The sequence below is a fragment of the Malania oleifera genome, chromosome 4 (genome assembly GCF_029873635.1).
Source record: "Malania oleifera isolate guangnan ecotype guangnan chromosome 4, ASM2987363v1, whole genome shotgun sequence".
In the NCBI taxonomy this organism is placed as follows: domain Eukaryota; kingdom Viridiplantae; phylum Streptophyta; class Magnoliopsida; order Santalales; family Ximeniaceae; genus Malania; species Malania oleifera.
The window spans coordinates 120,424,645-120,443,318 of record NC_080420.1 but is presented as its reverse complement, the minus strand read 5'-3'; the positions used below and the strand labels follow the sequence as shown (position 1 = coordinate 120,443,318).

Sequence of the window (18,674 nt, the reverse complement as noted above, 5' to 3'; positions counted from 1 at the left end):
ATACATACATTTGCATGTATTTGTGTATGTGTATTTTGTTGATTAATTATAATAAAAATTATTTATATGTGGGTGCGTCCAGACTAGGTACAAACTAGTTAATTTGATCATTTGTGCCTATGTATTATTGTTTAATTTATAGCATTTTGCATTCATACAAATACATAAGTATATAAGAACCAAGAAGTGCCAGCTTTACATTTAGCCATGACTTTCATGATTTGTTTAGTATGCAAAATGGACGGGAGTGAAATTGATCTTTGTAATTTTACGAACTCACTTTATAATTTTCCATTCCATTTCACTCTCAATTTATTTCACTGTGACATAAAAAAATATTGGATCAAGAAACACAAATTCCGAGAAGCCTACTACTATACATATTACTCCACGTAATTTTAAATTTTTAATTAATTTATTCTAATTTAAGTTTTTATAAATGCTTTTTAGTTTACAAGAATATCCTTCTCAATGCAAGTTGTTCTCCTTTCTCATGCCCTTCTTAATTTAACTTATCATCCCGTGTTCATTTCTTTTCTTAACGTCTCTTCCCTTTTACCTAATAAAGAAGTATATTTTGAGATTGAGACTTATATTTTTACAATAAATGTTGGATGGTTAGACTTTTTCCATTGAAGTGTGCACGAGATTGGCCTTCAATTGACTTAATTTCCTTCAAAGTGGCACTTTGGAAGCTAAATTTTCATTGATTAATGCTTGTTCCACCTAGTTTTTCTTGGGTAGCTAGTTCTAAGAGGATATCCAAGGGAACACATAAGAGAGGAGGTCTCCTATCTAGAGGAATATGTCGAAGTTACTATAGTGGTCAGAGATAGAAAGTCTAATTTAGATATATCTTGAATAAGACCTATATGTGCAACTAATCTAATTTATTTCCAGCAGAGCTTGCATATGAATGCCCAACTTTGGGAAAACTCATAATTAGCTAGGACCAATTAGTAGAGAATGACGAGTAAGTAAATGTCATAATAAGCAACAATCAATACTATTCTTTTGAGTTAGGAGTATCGATTTTTTGATAGATACTCAAGGGTGGTGAGATTAAGCTCTCTAAGACACATGCTTCCCTAAAAATAGAGAGGAAGAAGTACTTTAAGTGACATAAACCATGGTGTTACATAACCAGATACTATATGCTTTTCATAAATCATATCCAAAAGGTTATCATCAAAGGACAAATTAAATTCTGCACAAAGAACAAGAGCCCAAAGTATATAGGTAGATAAATAATTCCTTTCCAAAGGCAATCTTCAATTTGGGAATGAGAGCTTTCATTCTTATAGAGGGCCTCAAATGGCTTGGCCAAGATATTAGAACCAAAATAAAGCTCCTCCAAGTCTCAAAAAAAAAAAAAAAAAGGTGATGCCTAGGCAACTATAAACCACCTTAAACTCAAAGCATACTTTTAACTCTTTCAATTTAATAGTTTAGTCATAGCATTTTCATGGACAATGTTCAAAAAGGTGGCCACTTTTTGTATATCACTTGCTGCAAGTCAATGTGAAAAGGATATGAATAGATTATACAAAGCAATATTGAAATGCATAACATAAGGCCATATCTCTACCCCCTCGTTTGTTATTTTTACACATATAAATGGTTCGATGCTTAAGATTGTATAAGGTTGCTTAAGTATTTGACAAGTTTGTGAATTCAAGTGATCTAGTAGTACATAACCATGCATAGTAGACGAGGAGATGAAGTCATGAATGCTTTGAGAAAGTAGAAATAGAACTGTACTTAGTTGCAACATATAGAATACCCCTCGACATTTGCCAAAAATATCTTTCTTGTTCAAGGGTGAACTAAGTCATAGGAAGGTCTCAATGGATGTGGGTAAGCACTTGGTGGTTAAGCGTCCCCCCCCCCCCCCCCCAACACACACTAACACACATCATTCTTTTGCAGCTAGACATGTTGTGACATTAAGGTATGTTATATATTATGATCATGATCAAAACATGCAAAAGACATATTTCACAACTAATTAATAATGGGGCAACGTTGTGTGTTCTTTGTTAGAGACTAAGGAGTCGCCTTATGCATGTCTTAAGCATGATAGGTTGCCGAAGTCAATTTTTAGAGACTAGTTAGGTGATAGACACACACACACACACACACACACACCTCCTTATCATAAGTTTGATAGTTAAAATATTTGCTAAGTCTAGCAAAGTGGGCACGATGTGGTTGAATTTCAATATGAATACATTAACACTCAACATTCTTAGAAGGTACTAGTAGCATTTGGGAGATTAGGGTTAGGGGAGAGGTTTATGTGCAAAAAGATGACATTTAAATACATAAATTTCCTTCTACAAATCACTAAAGGAAGCAATTGAATGTGGTACTAGTATAGGAGTGAAGGCATTTCAATGGATCCTTTTGGAAGTAGTCATTAACCATTTTTAAGACATCCAGATTAAGTTATTCTTAGACTTAGTAATCTGAGGTGTGAGTAGTCACCCTAGGGGCTTGTTTAGCCATAAATTCCTTGACAACTAGATCTTTCTTAGAAGCAGAAGACTTGATCATGATCTTGCCTTTGTCCATCAAAAGATGCTCTTTCTCCTTCATCTTCATCATGAGCATCATCATCATCATCATCATCTTCTTCTTCTTCTTCTTCTTCTTTTCACAATAAGTACCATAGAATGAAAAGAATAGTTAGTAAAGTATTGTACATCTTAAAAATGACTACAAATGGCGAGAGTGAGAATGGAAAATTATCTTAAAAAAACTAAAATATGTTGCGGGCATAGATATTAAGGAATCTAGAATTAAAATTTACAAAAGAACTAGGTTGAAGTTTTGATGAACTAATTATGGTTGTTTACCTTCATAAGGAATAAATGCCTACGTTATTTTGAAATTTAAAGGGCATTTTATTATCATTAAATAGTCTCTTGAGAGGCTACAATTTGTATCTCATAATATAATTAAAGAGATGAATTTAAGTGACACGTGTACTGGGGATACATTAACATCACATTACGCGATAATTGTTTGTTGTCGCTATCATGTACATCTATTTGTTTTCCTTACAAGTGAAACGACAAGATGCGAGAGACATCTATTGACATTTTAAAAGATTTACTCATATATATTTGACTAATGCTTAGTCGTGTTCTAAGGTGCAATTAGAATCCATCTCCATTTTACTTCCTTAGCCTATCATGAGCATTAAAATAAAACTTTGCTTGATAATTTATTATAAAGAGGGTGGGAGCAATCATACCAACTAATTATGTAAACAAGAAACCCTTAGCTTATAAACAAATATCGAATACTAATTGAAGAGAGGAGAGCATAATCATATTCAAATTCTGTGATTCATTTTTTCTTTAGGCCCATATGAAATTTGGAAAATATGGGAGAAAGTAAAGGAAAACATAAAAGAATTCAATTTCTCATATTTGATTATCAAGAAAATTTAAAAAAAAAATTAAAAATGTATCAAATCAATGAATACAAATATAGTTTAATACAACACTCACTTCTAATTTTTCTTAATTTTTAATTATATCAAAACAAACTCTAATTTTTAGTAGTATTTGACATAAAGAGAAAAATACAATGAAAAATGAGTTTCCTTCTCATTTTCCTTTCCTTTCCTTCTCCCCTCAAAGTTCATAATCCAAATAGACTGTTAATGAAACAAATAATAGATGATAGTTAAATTCTTGGACTTGTATTTATACTAATTTGAGAAAAAATTGCACATTTTCAAATTCGGAACTCCAAAATCGTACGCAATTCATGTTAAAAAAATAATGGATGACTCATTATTATCTCATTGAATAATCATAAAGCCAATGTTGTTACATTCACATGAAATTAAATTCTTAGACTTTCATTTGTGTGAATTTCAATTAAATTTTGTATTAAATTTTTTCTGACTTTTTACATTTTCAAATTCAAAACTCCAAATCTATGTCCTAGATCTTCTCCTCCCTTTCTCATTAAATATATATATATATATATATATATATATATATATATATATATATCTATTTCCCCACTTTGAAGAACCACGTACGTAATTAATTAGCATAATTATAAATTAATGCCCTCATTAAAAAAAAATAGTTTTCCAACTTTACATTAAACATTTGTTGTACTTCTCAATACCCCCACATCCCCTAACACCACCATCATTGCCCACCTGTGCTCCAAGATTTTTCCCAATTAATATAAATAAATAAATAAATTTAATATATATATATATATATATATATATATATATATATATCTATATCTATATGGGAATTGGATGTCTACTTTCTGCACTGATTTTCATTTTCTTCCCTATGAATCAGCATGCATGTTTGCTGGGGCCCTTTAGCTGAGCTGGTGGGCCCAACTTGTTGCACAGGTTGAGATAGGGCCGGCAGCCTTACACCCCGACCCAATCTACATGCCGGCATGGTGTTTTGGGCCTGCCTTTGGGCCCAGTGCCTCTGTCCGTGAGGCCCATTTCTCTTTTTTATTTTTTAATAGCCTTTCTCCTTTGCTTTTTCTAAATTTATTTCCTATCGCTAAAAATCTCATCTTCCGAGCCTGCCGGGCTCGGATCCGGACCACATGTTTGAATATTTTTTGACCGTTGGGTTTAGGGACCAAAAAGGCAACTTGAACTGAATTGCAAGTAACAGTTAGGAGTTGCACCAACATAGTTTTTTATTTTTTTCGTAGGGATGGCGGTGGGTAGGGTTTCCAATCAACCCAAATAAAATATATTAATCAAAACGTTGTAAGGTTTGGGATGGAGATAGAAAATTGTTTGGTTTTCGAATTTGATTTTTGAGTAATATTTTTTAATATTAGAGATTGATAATTTATTCATATATCGACTATTTTTCGAATTTTGGAACATTTTGAGAACAAACGTATATTTGCAAATTGTAAGAGGTAGAAAATTTTAGCACGAAAGGATCTTTGAGGGTCGAGAATAAGTTATATAAGAGTATTATGAGAAATATAACATATTTTTTCCCCTTTTTTTCCTAATAAATTTCCTTATTATTATTATTATTTAAAAAAATTTATTCTTATTATGGAATAAGTATGCATTGGAAGAGGATGTTTAATCAAAATTGTGACATGTGGTTTTATAATGACAAATTAATTTTCCGTAATCATCAAATAGTAGTACTTCATTTTTTCTCTCATAGAATGAGAAAATAAAGCAATTGCAAGTCGTCACTCTCTCATTCATTCTTCCATGAATTATGTCAAATTCAATCAAGAAACAAATAATATTAAAATCGAATATGATCAAGAGATTAATAATAATGCTATAATAATTTTCCACCAAAAGTACTGCATTAATTAATTTTAATTATGCTATAATAATACATTTAATATATTGGACAATCACTATGACCTAGCTAGCTAGATCGTCGATCCAAGCTACATCAAAAAAGCATATGCTTTTTTTTTTTCCTTTCTCCCTTAGCTGTACTCGATAAGCTCTTATTTGCAGTTTGCACATTCAAAGTATGCATTATGCTACATTCTAGCTCTAACTATACCCAAAATAAAAATGAAAATAAAAAGTCCCAAAATTAAATTAAAAAAATTCCCAGTACCGGACATCGAGTGCGCTTGCAATTCTTTGATTGGGACAGCAGCTTCTTCTTATCTCCCAAAAGTTCTGATAAACAAGAACTAATGCTTAAACAAGTGTCCAAGAGTAAAGATAAACCAAACTATATTATACATTCACATAGCTTGGGCTTCTCATTTTGTCCACAAACTGTTATGATCTCTCAGCAATCAGTGAGAGGAAGAAAAGAAAAAATAAAAGAGACTAAAGTTGCTATGTCTTTTCATTTCTAAAAGCAAATTTTCTTTTCCCTTCATTTTCAATTGCATTCTTCATTTGGAGCTTAGTGGCTGTCAATCTAACTTGGGTTTTCTCTCCCTCTGCATAGCATCACTACAAGGTCCCCAACTCCTCCCTTTTGGACCAACTTTTTCTGATTGTTTTCATAGAAAAAAAGGAAGAAACCCTTTTTGAAAAAAGGGAAGCTCTCAGAGATAATGTATGGGTTACCTGTTTTTGGGAACAACATGACATCATTTGAGTAAATAAATGAAAAGGAGCCTAACTCCATTTCTCCTACCTTAAAAATTACTAGGCTACAATGATAATTTTAGTTTAAACTTTTCAATGGGCAATTGTTCCTAACAACCGTGTTGATGGCTGAAAGTGACTAACCAGCACCTAATCACTTTCAACCTAGCTAGGCTTTGTCACAATTAAAAAGAGTGCTTGTGGGTCTCATAAACATCATACTTACCTGTTTAGTTATGTTACTGCAAATGGCATGCTCCAGTCCAATAATCGTAATGCCCTTTAGTTTTTTACTGCTATTTTTGCACTCAGAGATCCATTAGAACATCTATACTTTGAAATAATCATCCAAAGGCTATGCTTGGCCAGTTCACGGTACAATGGGGCATATGTATCATTCACAGACAATAGTTTCTGAATTATTTTGCTTACTGTCATCTGTTTTTTTCCTTTCCCCCTTGACATGATTCTGTACTCATGGTCGACCACAAGTTTAAACCCGTAGCTTTTGAAAAAATGGTATCTGTAATCTAATGTAGAAAGGAGGTAAAGAGGGATGTTCTTCTTGGGCCTGAAAAAGGGAAAGGAACTTGAAGTGCAGATACACTGTGCTGGAGAACTTCGATGAAAATGGAAAATGATTGCATCAATCATTCAGATGGAGTATTGTATCAATGAGATCATCAGCCTGATTTCTTCTTGTGCCACCATTAATCTTATCCACACAAACCCAAGTGGCAAAAATAAAACGGTTCAAAGTTTGCTTTCAAAAATCAATCATGTGAAATCTTCTTTTTCTATCTCTTGATTTTGGTTTTCTGGTGGGCATCCTTGTTTCAATCAAAGCGCCTGAAAGAAATGGATGTTGAAGTAGAAAAAAGTACTGCAGAAGCTTCATTAACAGCTTTAAATGGATTTGAGTTGGTGCATTTAGTGCAAAATGAAACAATGATCAATCAGATTCAGTTCAATTATCATCATCTACAGACATGTACACAAAATATCTTATTGCTCACAAGAAAAAAAAGTATTTAGATACGTGGGTTTGCTTGATCTTGTTTTGTACCTTATAAGTCATGTATATAAGTTAGGTAAGTTGGATACATACAGTGCAAACTCTTTCCTACCCGATAAGGGTTTTAATGTTTTACTGTCAATTTCTATTAATGAATGCCTTTAACCACCTATTTTACTTTTCTGAATCTGAAAGTAGAAGTAATGTCAAAACATTATCCTTGGGTTGAAAGTGATCTCAGTAACTTTAAGTTCAAGAATGCTTCCAAGTTTAACATTTTCATATCTTTTAAAAGAGGAAGGACATATTTATATATGATTGGCACACAAATGGAATAGCATTAAGTTAACAAGTTCATCAGAGATGTGTGATCAGGATTTGACAGGCAAAGAAAAAAAATTAATTGTAGCTTAAATTATGCGGAAATCATCGTTTTGTGAACTTGAATTTATAATCATATGCATTATGGAAGGCATAAGGGCACTGTCCTTGTTCCTAAGAGCATGGACTTGGTGTTAAAGATAATGGGCAACCTTTAATAGGCTCTAAGAAAATTTCTATTGGAGCCAAGATAGCTCTCTGAATTTGCTCTCAGTAATTTGAGTTGTTAAATTAGTGTTGTCCATCCAAATTCAATAATTGTTTCACGGGCCTAAGGTAATCCCCGTTTGATGATTTGGGTCATTAAACATAAAAACAATCTTTAAATTCAGAACAATATTTTTGAAAGAGGACCATATGAAGAATTTTGTTATCTATTTAACCGTATTCATGTGTTTGACACAAAGATAGGTCATATATTTTTTGTAAGCTTGTTTGGTATGTAGAATTTATGTTTTTAAGCTAAAATAATTGATTTTTTCCATCTAAAAATATGAAAGATCTCAATAATTGCCCTTCAAATCGCAAAAAAGCAATTTCGAATGGGTTCCCTTCTTCATCCAAATTTCGAAACACCACTTTCTTAATTTTTTCTCCAAGGTGGTGCTTGGTTCGCGTCTAAAGTTGAAATTGAAATTAGAATTAGAATGCACTTGGATAAACAATTCCCAAGTGACCCAAACAAGAAGAGAGAGAGAGAGAGAGGGAAGTCTAAGAGGTGACTCAGGGGAAAGGATAAATTAGGAATAAAGAAGTGGGATTAGAATAGAAACTGATATTATTAGGCTTTTGTTTGCGCGGCCGTGAAACACAAACCGTCGACTCCAAACCGGGAGGCTCGGAAGCAGCTTTGGTTCATTCCAAAGCCAAAAAGAAATTGAGAGAAAAACAGAGAGGGAAACGTGAGAGAGATAGAGAAACAGAGAGCTTAGAACATGGGGAGGGAGGAGAGAGTGTAGAAAACAAAGAGAAAGAAAAAGCGAAAAAGAAAATCAAAAGCAATTCTTAATCTCAATCTCTCTTTCTCTCTCTGTGCCTCTCCTCTGTCTATAACTTCCCATCCCGCATTCTCTCTGCCATCTCTGCAGATCTCTGCCCCTTCCAAAACCCAAGCCCCTTGTAGCTGCATTCTTTCCCTCATTGTCATCTGTCGTGAATTCATCTGGTTGGTTGGCTCGTAATGCTGATGAATATAATGGGTTCTTGAAAAAACAGATAAAAGTGTTCGAATTGAAGTTTTTAATCGAGAAAACTAAATATTTTTATTGGAGCCTCTGTAGCTGCATTCTGGGTATTGTTCACGTTCTTGTGAATTTGATTGGGGTTCTTTGATTTTCATCCTGTTGCTCGGTTCTGAGAATTCTTTTTTTTAATGGGTTTTTGAAGAACTGATTGGAGAGGTTTCGTTAAGGCTTTCGCAAAAATATTCGAATCGCTAATTTCTGAGTTGAAGCTTGATTTTTCTGGTTTAATTATGGCGGCAACGGAGGGAACGGATGGGCTCTTGCCGTTCTCTGTGGTGTCTGTCGTGGAAGATGTTCTGAAGCAGCATGGAACTCGATTGAGCGACTTTGATTTGGCGTCAAGGAAGGCAGAGGAAGCATGTATGTTCATTCTTTTCTAGTTCCAGATAATGATTTCTTCTGATTTTTTTAATTTTTTTTTTGCTTTTTTTGTTTTGTTTTGTTTTGTTTTGTTTTGTTTTTTGTTTTATGTGGTTTGAGGTTTTGATACATTCGATTCTTTCGCCAAGAAAATAAATTTTGAAATCTGAATTTGAAGTTTGAATTTTACTTAAATCTCGTATCATTTGGTCCCTTGACTTTAATTGAAGGGTTTCTTTTTGAATTAGTATTTGGTAGTTTGTTAAACATCATTATTACTTTGATGAAAAATAATTCCATATAATCAATTAATTTCCTTCAATTTTTTCTGGGTTTTCTTTGGATTTTTTAATGACTTTGAAGAAATTCTTTGAAATAGGATCTTGGATCTATTCTGGTTCTAAGAACATTGAAAAGTTTTTAATAGCTTTTAAGGTGGGTGAAATTTTGAATGCCAATAAATGCTAATCTTACTGAGGTTGTACGTGATTTTTAAATTTTCCTACCGTGAATTAAGCAGAAGAATTTGTATTGTTTTGCAGCCTTAAGAAGGTATGAAGCAGCTGGATGGCTGCGAAAAGCAGTTGGTGTGGTTGGGGGAAAAGATTTGCCGGCCGAACCCTCCGAAGAAGAATTCCGGCTTGGCTTACGGAGTGGAATCATCCTTTGCAATGTTCTCAACAAGATTCAACCCGGGGCCGTGCCAAAGGTATTTTCCAGCTGTGTTCTTATTTGGGCTCAGTTTCAGTATTTTATCCGATGTTTGTTCAAACTAGAATTATATGCATAGACCATAGTAACGTGTTTACTTTCCTTAGATGTTGCTTATTGCCCACTTGATTGTAGGTTGTCGAAGGCCCGTGTGATTCTGCTATTGTTCCTGATGGGGCAGCTTTATCTGCCTTCCAGTATTTTGAAAATGTTAGAAACTTCCTTGTATCTGTGGAGGAATTGGGGCTTCCAACATTCGATGCCTCCGATTTGGAGCAGGTTGGTTGCAATTTGAATGTGTTGTCTATATTAAATGGAAACTATAAAGAGCTACATTTTAATCTCATGAACTTTCATCCTAGTTTTTTTTCTTTCATGTGACTAACTTTGATTTGGAAGTAGATGAACAAAGTTTGGCCCAAACAAATGCATCGCATTGTCAGAGTTCTCCTTCTGTTGTAACATTTTTCTGTGTTTTGAATACTCTAGGGAGGGAAGTCTGCGCGGATTGTGAACTGTGTTCTGGCACTAAAATCGTATGGTGACTGGAAGCAAGGAGGTGGGAATGGTTTGTGGAAATTTGGCGGAAATGTGAAACCTGCTACCTCAGCAAAACACTTCATGCGGAAAAATTCAGAACCATTCATGAATTCCTTTTCGAGGACTTCATCGATTGGTGAAAGATCTCTAGATGGTTTATCTAGTGACCAAGACTTGTGTGGTGATCTGGGCCATGACTTCAGTGAAATGGTTAGTAGCCTTCACAGTCAAATATTTAAGTATTAGTTACACTTTGATACAGGAGTAAAAAGATTGATGTGTGAAAGTTTTGCTTAAATGGTTTAATATGATGTTATCCGTCACATGAATTAGAAGTGAAATGTGAAAGTTTTCCGTTGCATCTTAATTTGCAGGGTAACTCTCGTTCTTTAAATATGCTCGTTCGTGCAGTCCTTTTGGATAAGAAGCAAGAAGAGATTCCAATTGTAAGGGTCCTTGCTCTTGACACTTAATGTGAATTATAGTATCTTTGTGAATCATACTAGTCAAGATGGTGGCCCTAGTCAGTTTTGTAAATGAACGTAACCTGAAAGAGTAAACAACAACATCCCTCAACTCCATCCAGAGATTAGATATCTAAGGTGACAATTAGCAATCAAGTGATGTTAACCATCTGACCTGTGGGCATGTTTTCCTTATACCAGGAGGTCCAGGATAGCATGGTGAACCTAAAGAATGTGTATACATCATTATAGTGAATTTTGCTATAATGGTTAAAAATTGCTTTTTGTCCATACATCTGATTGGGCCTGGGCATTTATAAATGACAGTTAACTTATTAGAATTTACACATTTTGGGAGAAATGATTTTGTCTTCACTTAAGACAGATTGTGGAATCTATGCTAAGCAAGGTTATGGAGGAGTTTGAGCATCGGTTGACAAGCCAAAACGATCTGGTAGTTGCCCTTCTTCTTCTTCTTCTTCTTTTGATATGTTTGACATAGAAAATGAATTGATCATTCAATTACTTTTGTAGCTGAACAACCAGCCAATAAGCATGGGTTGTTTATTTATTTATTTTTATCAAGTTTCTTGCCCATTTTTATGTAACTTTCTGATTATGTGACAGATGAAAAAAAATCTGAAAGATATAAATGTTTTTATCCCTAACAAGGTTCTCTCAAGATCTGCTTCTGAGGAAGCGAAGGTATGGTACTATGTCGCATTATAGAATGTTCAAATGCAAGCTGGGTATTCATGAGTCAGAGATTTTTTTTAGAATTCATGATTATATCATTGAATATTGCTTTCATTCTTGAACTTAATTGATGGCAATTTCCTTTTTTTGATGATTAAGGTTGAGGACAAAACTTCACCTAAGACAGCCAAAGAGGACTGCTGCAATCAAAGCGGCGTTCACGATGAGGGATCAGAAACCCAGCTTTTGAAACAGATAACATTGCTTGAACAACAACAAAGAGATATTAGGGTATTTGTTATTGTTTTAGCTATACAAATCTTTTGACTTGCCATTTGATTGTAATTTTCAAAAATGATGTTTATATTTTTGTAGGAACTGAAACATACTCTTCATAATACCAAAGCAGGTTTCCAGTTCATGCAAATGAAGTATGTAGAGGAATTCAATAATTTAGGTATAAAGCTAGATCTAAATGCTGCACGTCCTTACAGAGGTTTTTGACAGATTAAATGCTTATCTCATCCCGAACTTCTGTATAGGTAAGCACCTGTATGGCCTAGCTCATGCAGCTTCAGGATACCAAAGAGTTCTTGAGGAAAACCGCAAGTTATACAATCAAGTGCAGGACCTCAAAGGTACACGGGCTGTGGCTTGAAGCCTAATAATTTCAAATAACTTATTCCCCATAACATTGTTAAGTTTCTAAACAAATTGAATGATTATCTTGTTTTATGTTTAATTAGGAAGTATCAGGGTTTATTGTCGAGTGCGACCCTTCTTACATGGGCAATCAACTCGTTATAACACTGTGGATCACATGGGAGATGGAAATATTACTATTGTCACCCCTTCGAAATATGGGAAGGAAGGGCGGAGGTCATTTAGTTTTAACAAAGTCTTTGGTCCATCTGCAACTCAAGGTTTCTAAGGTCCCCATTTAGGTTTTTGTAAATACTCCCCACCCTTAGCATTTTTTAAGTCCTTTCTTTTTTCCGTACAGAGGAGGTATTTGCAGACACCCAGCCTCTAATTAGATCAGTCCTTGATGGCTACAATGTTTGTATATTTGCATATGGCCAAACTGGATCAGGAAAAACTTATACTATGGTAAATTCATTGTGGATTTTTGTTTTAATTGTTATGATGATAATTACATTCATTATGGCATTTAATTGATTGGCAGTCTTTTGGTCAATCGTATATTTTTGTTTATTTTCATTTTTTGCGTATTCAGAGTGGACCCAAAGAACTTAAAGAGGAAAACCTCGGTGTGAACTACAGGGCACTCAGTGATCTTTTTCATCTATCCGAACAGAGAAAAGACACCATTTGCTATGATATTTCTGTCCAGATGATTGAGATTTACAATGAACAAGTGAGGGACCTCCTTGTGACAGACGGTATTAACAAAAGATATCCTTTCTGACATCTGTTTATGGCTCATTTCTTCATAACATTATGTTCTGTTTAATGCAAATATCCAACTCTTATGACCGTGTGTCCTTGACTCCCAAACACATTAGAAATCCGTAACAGTTCTCAAAATGGAATAAATGTACCAGATGCAAGTCTTGTTCCTGTTTCCTCAACATCAGATGTTATTTATTTAATGAGCCTTGGGCAAAGGAACCGTGCTGTGAGTTCTACAGCCCTTAATGACCGGAGTAGCCGTTCTCATAGGTATGGTTTTATGAGAACTGTATAAGTTACATTATGAGAAACCTTTCAATTCAGAAAGGAACTATGACCTGTGACATGTTTTGCTACTCCATTCAAGCCTGTATTCAATGGTGACTTACTGTGCATTTTCTGAGTAAAGCAGAATTGTTCTTTGTGATGTATGTTTGCAGCTGCCTTACAGTTCATGTCCAGGGAAGAGACCTGACTTCCGGAGCCATACTTCGTGGTAGTATGCATCTGGTTGACTTGGCTGGAAGTGAAAGGGTAGATAAATCTGAGGTGACTGGGGACAGGTTAAAGGAGGCGCAACATATAAACAAGTCTCTTTCTGCTTTAGGAGATGTGATTGCTTCTCTTGCTCAGAAGAATCCACATGTTCCATATAGGAACAGCAAACTCACACAACTTTTGCAAGATTCACTTGGTAACATAACTTCCTTTTAACCTTTGAACTATCTCTCTTTCCTTCTCATTTATAACTATTCTTTTGGTCCTTGGATCTGCCAGGAGGGCAAGCCAAGACTCTAATGTTTGTTCACATGAACCCGGAGGCTGATGCTTTAGGAGAGACTCTTAGCACGCTCAAATTTGCTGAACGGGTTTCTACTGTGGAGCTTGGTGCTGCTCGCGTAAACAAAGACAGTGCAGATGTCAAAGAGCTAAAAGAGCAGGTTATATTGCACTCTTCTTTCCCAACCCCACACCCCCTTCCCCACCACACACTAAAAGATTATTTTGTGCAATCTTTATTCCTATAGATCAAGGCGGTCATAATGAAAATTTTCCCTATTTTTATGGAAGTTTGTTTTATGTTCCTTGTCTTTATTTATTTACTTTTGTATTTTTGTGTTGCAAATTCTGAATTTGTTGCGTATTGTCTACCCTCAGATTGCTAGCCTCAAGGCTGCCTTGGCAAGGAAGGAGGGAGAACCAGAGCAACTCCTAAGTTCAAGATCTAGCAGCCCAGAAAGAGTCAGAACGAAGCCTGGTGGGAGTTCTCCTTCACAAAATAGTTGGCATGGTGTAGGAGATATATCAGGCAACTGCAGGCTAGCAATGGACGATGTCGGTAATGTAGAGGTATGCATACCTATATTTTTCCCAGTTCATCTGTTTTATGCCAACCTAAATTATTTCATTGGCAAAACATAAATGCATGACCCAACTTGCTCAACCGGCAAGCCATAATTTTATCCAGTATTGTGCATTTTTTTTTTTTATCAATAAATGATAAATATATTGATCAAATGGATATGTACAGTAGACACCGGGCACACGGAGGAAGGGGGGGGGGGGGGAATCAATAGGAGATCTAATCTCCAATTCAAAACAACACAAAAGTTCCTGGGCACACCCTGGGGCTCAAGGCCAATCCAAATTTTGAAACGAGGAAAAGACCAAGTAACAAAACCAATCAAAAGCTGGGATAAGAACAGTCTGCCCCAAACAACCTCAAGGAAAGGCAGTTCTCAAGGAGGCCTTAAGCACCCTCAAGCACCCTCTCCATGAACAAGGGGGGCTTTGCCTTTGTCCTTGTACTTCCGTAATTTTTCTTTATCCTCAGTTGAATCTTTTCCTTTATCTTTTGCAGGAGTTTTAATAGATACAACAGAAGAATTTCCTTTACCTGGCAGTATAGTGCATTTCTTTTTTGTACCTCTGGTTACCAACTAATGTACTATAGTGTGACAATTAGATTGAAGGATTTACAAGCAATAAAATTTTAAAGAAAATAGACAAATTGGTCAGCTTTACTATCTCCTTCCTTCTTGGTGTTATTGCAGGCTTGTTCTGGGCATTTTGGACAGCACAGTGAAATGAGATTATACTGTTCCATTTAGTAATCCATAACATACGAAAGTGGAGATCAATCACTTTGAAACTTTTTGCTATCAAAAGGGGAAGAAAAATAATGAAACATAACAAGAACAATATTTATTCTAATAAACCAAGTAATCTCCTTAGAAAGACGAGTATTGTAAATTTAAAATGCCAATCTTTTTCCTAAAATCCAAAATTTAATCCTCTGCATTATGAATTGTATTGTTGTCAAATGTTGTGAATAGTCGAAGTTGACAATTTAATTGCTAGTAGGAAAAAGGATGTACTTTTTTTTCCTTCATGTCCAAAACCAACTTCCTCAAAACAATTGGCTCAAACTTTTCATGAATATTGAATTTCATTTGTTGTTTGGGCTTGCAGGTGCAGAACAACTCTGCATCAAATCCAAAAAGGCAAAGCCTTGATCTCCAAGACTTATTGATGGGTTCACCTCCCTGGCCTCCAGCTGGCAATCCTGGGCTGAATTTCCAAAAGGAGGACGATAGAGAGACAGGATCTGGTGATTGGGTTGATAAGGTCATGGTGAACAAGCATGACAGTTTAGATAGTCTAGGACATTGGGAAGAAGAGAACAGACAGTTACCCGAGATGTTTTATCAGAAGTATCTCCCTGATCCTTCAAAGATATATCCGGAACAACCTTATAACAAATTTTCAGCAACCAAGAAGGATAGCCGAGAATGCGATGCCCAGAGGGTTCGGTATGAAACAGATTCTGATGATTTCGAGGCTGCTACAAGTGATTCTTCAGAGACAGATTTGCTTTGGCAATTAAATGTTTCTAAAGTGACCAATATTCCCAATGGGCTGGGTTTGAAAACCAAAAGTCCTCCTCCAAAACCTGCCAAGAGCCTGGAAACAAGGTACTATCTGAACTCTTATTTCTTTTGGTGATGTAATGGTTCAGAGAGATTCTGCTTACATGAGCACAAACTTCGAACAATTAACTTATTCCTCCATAGATCTTTGCCTTTTTGCATTTTCATACCAAGGGGATTATGATGATTAGTTGATTACTAGCTTGTGCTTATATGAACATAAATTTCCTGAATCATCATCATTCATCACCATTAGATTTTCCTTTTAATGGCATACTTGCAGTTGCTTTTGAGCTATCCATTTGGACATGTTCTGATAAAAAGTTTGGAATTTTTCTTTTTTAAATTTTATCTAGGAGTTTAATTCCAACACTGGGTCCTTCCCCATCTCGGAAACTATCCAATGGGCTTGGCCCTCCTTTGCACAGAACAGGCAGGCAGGCAGTCTCAATAGATGCTAAGCGAAAAGCTTTGAAAGGGAAGTGAAAATGGTGCAATCAAGTGGTGAGTGGGTGATCTTGTGATTTTCATTTTTTTTTTTTTTGTTTATGGAAAGTGTAGGTAGAGAGATAGAGAGAGCTTTTTTCACATGTTGAAGTGGCAATAACTACTATTGCCTATATTCTTTGGGTGGTGACTAAAGCATATGGTACCTACCCGGGGCAAGTTTCAGTATGTTTATATGAGTGTTGATTTTGCAATTCTTTGTTTTGTTCAGTGCTATATAAAAGAAAATAGGGGAAAAAAGAAAAGACTGGGGAAAATGAGGGACAAAAAGAGAGGTTATTTATACCTTCTGTTTGTGTGTTCCTTCTGCTGGTTTGTTTCTTACTGTCCTCCCAACCCAAATTCAACTTTGGGTATGTAAATGAAAAGATCAAATATCAGTAAAAATGCAAAAGAAATGGTTCTTTGCAGTTGCAATATGGAGTTGTCAATTGAATCTCTTCCCCCCCCCCCCTCTCTCTCTCTCTCTCTATGACCCACACACCCAAAAACATGTTGCAATGTGAAAATTAATCCAAATATATTGATGCAATGTTAAGGACAATTATATGTTTTAATTTGTCTGTGGGCTTAAAATGCTTCTTTGAATCAATGTAGTGGCATCATGATGATGTTGCATTGGAGTTGCGCTAGTCATTATAGTGGGATACTCAAACTCGATTTGATCCAAAAATTAAGTTGATATAATAACAAAAGCTCTATTAAAGTGGTTTAGGTGCATTAACAGTTATGAAACTCAAATTCAATTTATCAAACTATTTAAGTAACTTGAGTTTGAGTCAAACTTGAATAGAGTTCAGCAAAGTTGAGCTTGATTTTACTAGCAAACCAGCTTGATTCATTTGCCCCCTTCGATGAATGCTTGCATATAATAATGGAACTAAAATTAAATTGAATTAGAGGTATCCTATTTGTCTTAACCCTACATGCCCTTACTCTTTTTTGTTGATTATTGTTTTTTGCACTTACCTTTGGTCTGACACAATTAATTGTTTCTCACTTTTTTGTTCATATCGAGCTTCCAATGACAAAACCAATTAAGAGCGAGCTAAAGTAACAAACTTCTAAATGTTTGGAGTAAATTGCAAATGTTATGGAAGTGCTATTTTTTTTTAATCAATATTAGGCATGTATTAAATTAATGAACAATATTTTGATGAAATAATAGTCCATTTATTCAGTTCTGGTAGACAATAATTGTGTATATATGATGAAAAATGAAGAAGAAATATTAGCAAATATAAAAAAAAAATAGACAAAGGAGCAATGCTACGACTCTTGATCCCTTTTAGTTGACCCTTAACCCCTTCTAATTGTTCTCTTCCTTGATGGCTTGATCAATTTTAGAAACAATACTAACAGAAGACAACGGTTGACCATTAATGACAAACTCTTCATAATCTCTTCAATTGTTCTGTTAGGACTGGAGGAGCCTACGGGTGGGCTTGATACACATGGGTGAACACCAACGTGACCCAAAAGCTTAAATCTATTGGATCTTAGACCCAACCATGTATATAAGCACCCATCATCTACTCTAATTTTTCAATGTGGGATAAACTCACAAGTGAAATTCTCAACAATCTTCCCCTCACTTGTAAGTTCCAACCGCTCCCCCTTGAATGGAAACCATCTCCCTTATAGGAGTAAGCCCAATTCCCCAACAGTTGCTCAAGTGGGCCTTACCATTGGCGCCTTACGTGCCTCAGATTGCAATCCACGTGCCTCTGAACCATTCCTACCTCCCACATCTTGACCCTATTCGGATCCATCCCAGACCTAGATGATCCTTATTGGCCTCGGTCACACACTTGGTCCTCCAATTGTTAGCACGTAAGGAGAATTAGCTTCACGTTTCGACTTTTGCGATGTTGCTAACCCAGAGTTACAAACTGTCGACTCTGATACCACTTGTTAGGACCGGAGGAGCCTATGGGTGGGCTTGATAACCATGGGTGAACACCAACTTGACTCAAAAGCTTAAGCCTATTGGATCTTGGGCCCAACCATGTATATAAGCACCAATCATCCACTCTAATTTTCCAATGTGGGACAAGCTCACAAATGGAATTCTCAACATGTTCCTATCTTATGCCCCAAAAAATAAATATCTAACTATTCGAACGTCGAAGAAGATTACATCACTTCGGAATCAAGCCAAATCAAGCTCAAGTCACTTGCAAACTAACTTGATTCACAACACCCTTAGATAAAATGTCTTTTGGAGTTAGATTCTTTGCCTTGTCTAGCTAAAGGCATGATACAACTTGACAAAATTGGTATTCCTAATTTAAGAGTCTAATGTGTTGTTTT

At 35.4% G+C, this 18,674-nt stretch overlaps 1 protein-coding gene across 1 annotated transcript; it reads left to right on the top strand.

Moving 5' to 3' along the window:
• Nucleotides 1-8,955: 8,955 nt before the first annotated feature.
• Nucleotides 8,956-16,605, top strand: LOC131153976 (kinesin-like protein KIN-14I). The gene is made up of 19 exons (XM_058106420.1): nt 8,956-9,100; nt 9,643-9,809; nt 9,947-10,090; nt 10,301-10,561; nt 10,726-10,797; nt 11,201-11,269; nt 11,443-11,520; nt 11,671-11,802; nt 11,887-11,968; nt 12,054-12,149; nt 12,258-12,434; nt 12,515-12,621; nt 12,749-12,917; nt 13,038-13,194; nt 13,365-13,618; nt 13,702-13,865; nt 14,083-14,274; nt 15,397-15,899; nt 16,211-16,605. The coding sequence occupies exons 1-19, from the start codon at nt 8,971-8,973 to the stop codon at nt 16,338-16,340; spliced, it is 3,084 nt and encodes a 1,027-aa protein (XP_057962403.1). The 5' UTR covers nt 8,956-8,970; the 3' UTR covers nt 16,341-16,605.
• Nucleotides 16,606-18,674: the final 2,069 nt, after the last annotated feature.